General features: G+C 60.1%; 1 protein-coding gene across 2 annotated transcripts; it reads right to left on the reverse strand.

Annotated features, from left to right (window-relative positions):
* Positions 1 to 3096: 3096 nt before the first annotated feature.
* On the reverse strand, positions 3097 to 4131 carry FOXB2 (forkhead box B2). Of its 2 annotated transcripts, XM_040580861.1 has the most exons (2): positions 3774 to 4131; positions 3097 to 3662 (listed from the first exon to the last, which is right to left on the reverse strand). In XM_040580861.1, the coding sequence occupies exons 1-2, from the start codon at positions 4129 to 4131 to the stop codon at positions 3097 to 3099; spliced, it is 924 nt and encodes a 307-aa protein (XP_040436795.1). The 2 variants fall into 2 exon arrangements, with proteins under 2 accessions (XP_040436795.1, XP_040436794.1); XM_040580860.1 differs by having other exon boundaries at positions 3097 to 4131.
* Positions 4132 to 6141: the final 2010 nt, after the last annotated feature.

Genomic DNA, 6141 nt, shown 5'->3' on the forward strand with positions numbered 1-6141 from the left:
TTAGCACAAGACTTGTCCTATTTCATTTGTCAAGTGACAGTCTTACCCTTCACCCATTTAGACCTGCTTTTCTGTGTGGAGGAAAGGATACTATTCCATTTCTGTAAATCTTATGCCATCATCTCTTTCTAAGGAGCATCAGGATTGGTTTGGTTTGATTTGTATATGGGGGATTATTGGTTGTTGATAAAAATTTTTTGTAACATTGCAAAGGCTATGGTTGGAGACTGAGTCCTGAAACATAGGGAAAAAATGCAAAACGAACAAGAAAATACTTCTCAATTAGTTATTTTTCCCTTTCCCCCTGATGGTCTGAAATCACCAGGTTCTAACCCTCTATAATTTTCGTTGTACGAGCTACGGAAAAGAGCACCGTCTTTTGGTCGTACAAAGTGCAGGCAGCTGCCTCGGGAGTGACACCAAATCCGCCGGGCGAGTGACCCCTGGCCTAACACCCACCCCGCCCCCGCCTCAGCTGCCGCCGATGGGGACCCCCTGCTGCGAGCAGCGCCTGCTCACCCCGCACACCGCTGCCTGCGCCATCGTCCCGCGGCGAATCCTCCCAGGCGCTGGGTGAGGGTCGGACCCTCAGCCCCACCTCGGCTGCACCTAGACACCTTCGCCTGTCGCGACACCTGCCCCGCACGTCCGGGCACCCTGCCCCGGCAGCCGGGCTCTGTCGCGACACCTGCCCCGCTGCCCGGCCGCCTGCTGCCTGCCCGCGGCGAATGGCGGCGGGGCCTCTGCTCCGCCGGGCGCCGTGCCTCCCCGAACGGCCTCCTGGCACGGGATGAAGTTTTCCCGCGGTGGAATTTAGAAGGTTATCCATAATCTTAAAGCTGTCCAGAATCCTCTGAATAATTCCCAGGAGGATTACCTCTCCTCCTGCTCCGGACTCCCCATTCCTCTTGCCCCTTAGATCGATGTGAGGGGGGAAGCTGGGCTTCCCAACGACGCTTTGGAGCCCTAGGCAGCAGCCACATCAGGGACGGTGGAATATATTCAGCTACATCGAGCTATATAGAGCTAGTGCTATTCGCGATTTATTTGGGGGGCTGCTTTCTTTACAAGCAACTAGTTTTTAGCAGCAGAAACATCGACCTTTTTTTTTTTTTTTCTTTTTTTTAATCATTTCTTCCGGGTATCTGATTACTGCTCCGTGTATCTGGCTGCAAAACTTTTGAGGCAATTCCCCTTCCAGCCCGATTTCCAAACCGTGATACCAAGCCATGCCTCATTAGCATAACATTATTAGTAGTATTTTTTCAGCGCTAGGAATGTTATCATTTTATAAATTAGGGTGTAACACACCCCACCCACCCCAGAGCAGAAGGAACAACTGGAAATTCTACAGTTCCAGTTGTATTCCAAGTGGTCGAACAGACCCCACAACCGTGCGTGGGGAGAACTTTGGACAGCCGGCACTCGAAGCCAAAAAGATTTGCTTTTCCTAGCAATAGTTTCTCTGGCTGCAGGTCCAGCGGGAGGGACCATCCTGACACAGGGTACCCTTCTCCAGGGGCTGGGACTGCGACCTGGCGTGTCGGGGCACGGCCGGTGCGCCGGCATGAGGCGGGTACATCCCAGAGAGTGGCTGAGATCCAGCACCCGCTGAAAACGGTGGCAAAACTCCCGTTGCCTTCAGCGGGACCGGGATCCGAGCCGGTGCCCTCTCCTTACACGCGACCGCCGACGCTTTGCCCTTGAGCTGCGGGCAGCGGCGAGACAAAGTGGCCCTGCGGCAGGCGGTTTACCTGTAAGTTTTCTTTCTCTTTCCTCCCTTTGCTTTGCCGACAGTAAAACTTTGGGTACTTTGGGCGGTGGGGGTGGGGGGTTGAGGGGTGCGAACTTAGACTACGAGCACGCGTTTCTTAACCGGTGTGAAAGTCGAGTATTTTAAACAGCAGCACCAGCAGAAGCAAATGAATAGATGGGCTTTAATGATGTCGGTGTACAGCAGGGCAGACAGTGTACGGCAGCAATCCCTCACAAACCAGCCGGGACTCATCAGCCAGCGCGTCGCACTCTGACTTGTGATCCCTCTGCTTTACACAGACCTCTCGTCTGTTGGAAGGTTGTTTTCAGTAAAGTGCTTTTTCCGAGTATTTTTTTAACCGTTTTTCGGTTGGCATATCCCCCCTACTCTCCATCCCCAGCAGGTTTTAGTATTCACACTCACGTGGAAAAAACGCCAAACAACACATACAAAACAGCGGTATCTGTGAGCGATGAAAGGTGATGTGAAAAGCAGAATCTGCGAATCGCCGGGCTGGTTTTATTTTAGGGAGAAACTAAGGAATTCGGACACCCACTCAGCTTGAGAGGCTGGGTCACACTTCAGTCCCTGCTTTAGGTATTGCCCTCCGATGTGAAAAACTGGGATAGACCATAGAAGTGTGAAGGGGAAGGAGCCAAGCGATAGTTAAAGGAGCCCTTCGTCGTCAGTATCGTTGTCATTCAAATTCCCACGAATTAATCGAGTTATTTAAAGCTTACTCTTCAAATAGCGAGCATGACACGTCCTGAGGCCCCGCAGCTCGCCAGCGTCTAAGGCAGCCAATTGCCCACCTCTTTCGGAGCAAGATCTACGGCGGGGCAGAGGCTTCCCGTTCCTCGGGGGAGGGGGAAAAGCAGAGTTCAGTGGGGGGGTTACCCTTCTGTTGCCCCCAGACGCCGGCAGGCTGCAGCCCCTCCCCCACCGGTCCCCGAGTTTCGCGGGACCCCCGGTCCGGCGGCCGTGGGAGCGGGGCTCGGCGGGGAGCCCGGGCTGCACGGCCGCGCAGTGCCGCAGGCTGAGGTGGCTGGGAGACCTTCCCTCCCGGCCCCTTCCTCCGAGCCAGCCCCTTTGGCCCCGGCTGCGACTTTTCACATCACCGCTCCGCCACGAGCGATATTTAAAGACGATAAAAGCTCTTACCTGCGACCTGGCTCTCAAGTAATCTGATTGTACACAATATAAACACAGACACCAGCAGGGTTATTATAGTCACGAGATCGATCGGGTTTTAGCGCCGCACGCATGACCTGGACCCCGCATCCTCTCCCCTGGGAGCCTGGGGGCCTGTCTTCCCCCCCCCCGCCCCGACCCCCTGCCCTTTAGGAGTGCACCAGGACGGAGTGGAGGGAGCCCTTGCCCTCGGGGGCGCTGCTCGCTGCCTGCTCCAGCAGCGAGGCGGCGGCCGGGGAAGCGGCGGGGCAGATCTGCGAGGCGGCGGCCGTCAGAGCGGGGATGGCCGGGGCAGCGGGCATCGCCGGCGCCGGCTTGATGGGCACCGGGACGGCGGGCATCGTCTGGGACGGCGGGTGGCAGAGCGCCTTCATGGGCACCCCGAAGGGTCCGTAGTCGGGGGAAACGGGCACGCCGGCCACGGAGTCCATCACCCCCACGTGCGGCCACATGGAGCTCACCACGCTGCTGAGCTGGCTGGGCACCGGGTAACCCAGGTGGTGCATCACCGAGGCCAGCGGCAGCCCGCCGGCCTGCAGCACACCCTTGTAATCTCTGCCGATGATGTTCTCGATGGCGAAGGGATGCTTGAAGCCCGAGGGCTGGCTGCTCCCGTAGGGCGAGAACGGCGGCAGCCTCCCCACCGCGGCGGCGGCCGCGGCGGCGGCCACGGCTGCCTCGGAGCCCGCCAGCCCCGGCACCTTGCCCGGGGGAGGCGGCGGCGGCGGCGGCGGGTGCGGGTGGAAGTAGTGCACCATATGCGGGGTTGGCGCCGGGGGCTTGCCGGGGCCGCCGCCGCCCGCCCCTCCGCCCGGCCCGCCGCCGCCGGGCAGGTGGTGCTCGGGGCGCAGGACCTTGAAGCGCTTGCGGCGGCGGAGGAAGCTGCCGTTTTCAAACATGTCCCCGCAGTCGGGGTGCAGCGCCCAGAAGCTGCCCTTGCCCGGCTGGTCGGGGCGGCGCGGGATCTTGATGAAGCAGTCGTTGAAGGAGAGGTTGTGGCGGAGGGAGTTCTGCCAGCGCTGAGTGTGCTCCCGGTAGTAGGGGAACCTCTCCATGATGAACTTGTAGATGTCGCTCAGGGGCAGCATCTTCTCGGCCGAGTGCTGGATGGCCATGGCCGTCAGGGAGATGTAGGAGTAGGGCGGCTTCTGGTCGCTGTACGAGCTCTTCCCTGGCCTGGGCATCGCCGCCCCGCCGCAGCCCTCCCGCGGCCGTACGATCCCGCCGCGCCGGGCGCCGCTCTGCCCCGCACACGGCGGGCCCGGGGTGCCGCGGTCAGCGCTGCCCTGACCCGCCGCCGCCTCTACATCCTGGGCGCCAGCCGCCCGGCCCACGCGCGACCGCGACCTCCCCGCGGCCCCTCGGGCAGCCTCGCCCCGGGCTGCGCTCGCCTCACCGCCCCGCCCCTTGCCGGAGAGGCAGCTCCCACCCAGGCCGGGGGGCCGCGGGCGACGCGGAGCAGACAGAGGCAGCTCCCGGCCCCCGGTGGTGCCCCCGGTGGTGCCCCCGCTTTCCTCCCGGAGGCCGCCGAGTCTCCCGGGCTTCCCCGCAGCCGCCTGGCACGCTCTGCCGGAGTTAGTGCTCCGCACGCACCGAGGGCTCGGGAGCACGAAATCACCCCGAACCTCGGCAGAGGCGGGGGTAGGGGGGTGGTAAAAGCGCCCCTCTCACCGCTCAGTCCGGCGTCCCCTTAAAAGTTGGCGGCGGTCGGCGGAGGCGAGCGCCGGGAACCCGCGGGGGCAGGAGGCGAGCGGGGCGCCGGCCGGCGGGGCTGTGCCGGCGCTGCGCTCTCCGGCGCCGTTTTGTAATGATGCCCGAGTCGGGAGACCCCCGCAGCTCCTGCTCTCTTGCTATCACATGACAGCGGCTCGGGGACTTGGCGTCTCGTGGAAAAGGAGCGAGGAGCGGCTCCCCGGCTCCCCTCTCGCTCACACCTCCTCAGCATGGCGAGGTGGAGCCATGTGAGAGCGAGATCCGCTTTCAAAACACAGGGCACGGAACGGCAGCCCGAGCAGGAAAGCTCCCTCCTCCCCCTCTCCCCCTCCCAAGCCCTTTCGCAGCCGCTTTCCTCCCCCTTGGCCCCTCGCTCCCGCACAGCCCGGCTCCGAGCAGCAGGCGCCGAGGGCCTCCGAAGGTACCGCATCACCGGGCGGTGGAGAACGGGCGAGGTCTTTCCTCGTCCCAGGGGCGAGTCGTCCCAAGCATGAAATGGGCGTCAAGCTAAACCCGGGAACCAGCAACCGGGAAATGCCGGCCCTTCAGAGTAATTTCCTAACATCCCTTTCATTAAGTTGAAAAAGCTGTGCGGAGCCTAGCACAAAAACAAGGGAGACACAAAAAATCCTACGCTTTTCTGTCCAAATCGTTACGGTCAAGTTTTGTTACTGGCCGCGATGCGGCTCGTAGGGGAACAGCGAAAGAACCAGCCAAAGCATCCGTTGTACGCTTCGAGACGAGCTACTTAGCACCAGTGTTGACTTAGGCCGGTTCAGTAGTAGCAATCAATGAACAATACAACAATTCGTATCTATCCTCCGAACGCTCTGCGTTACAGCGGGCAGGCTGTACATTTGAGCGAGAAACACGGCAGCCTGCGCTTCTCTGCTGCCGCTAGAGTTGGAAGAAACCCTGCCCAACGTAGGCACCTACTAGAGCCCGGTTAGGGAGGATGGTATAGGAGGTGTCAGCGTTAAAATGATTAGTCCGGCTTTTACTGGCTAAATAAACAAATAGGTCGAAAAAGCTTTACTACTGGAGGGGACACACACACCCCTCTTCGCAGCCCACAATTGCACGCCGGTGCCGTGGGTGACCCGCCGCGGTGTCCGCTCCCGGCCGGGTGCCAGCGGGCCCGACCCACGGTGCCGCCGCGGGGGGCGGTGTGAGCGTCAGAGCTGGCTGCCTCCCGACGGGTCAGGCGCCGCAGGTAGAAGTGGCGAACTGGAGGCAGGGGGTAAGAAAAAACGTTTCAAATGTCTACCTGTAATCTCTGCTAAAGGGGTGAAGAAAAAGACTGATGCAAATCCCTTCCTTAAGTAACGAGATTGAATAGTATTACACCTGACCCAGGGCAGTCAAGTGAAGAGCGTGATCAAAGGCAAAGGAAGAAAATAAGTAGCCAAAATTTTAGAAACTCAAGTTTCGCGAGGAAACGCTTGCTTTAAAAAAGTTTCAGGTTATTGTCTCAAGCATTC

The sequence above is a fragment of the Falco naumanni genome, chromosome Z (assembly GCF_017639655.2).
Source record: "Falco naumanni isolate bFalNau1 chromosome Z, bFalNau1.pat, whole genome shotgun sequence".
Taxonomy (NCBI): domain Eukaryota; kingdom Metazoa; phylum Chordata; class Aves; order Falconiformes; family Falconidae; genus Falco; species Falco naumanni.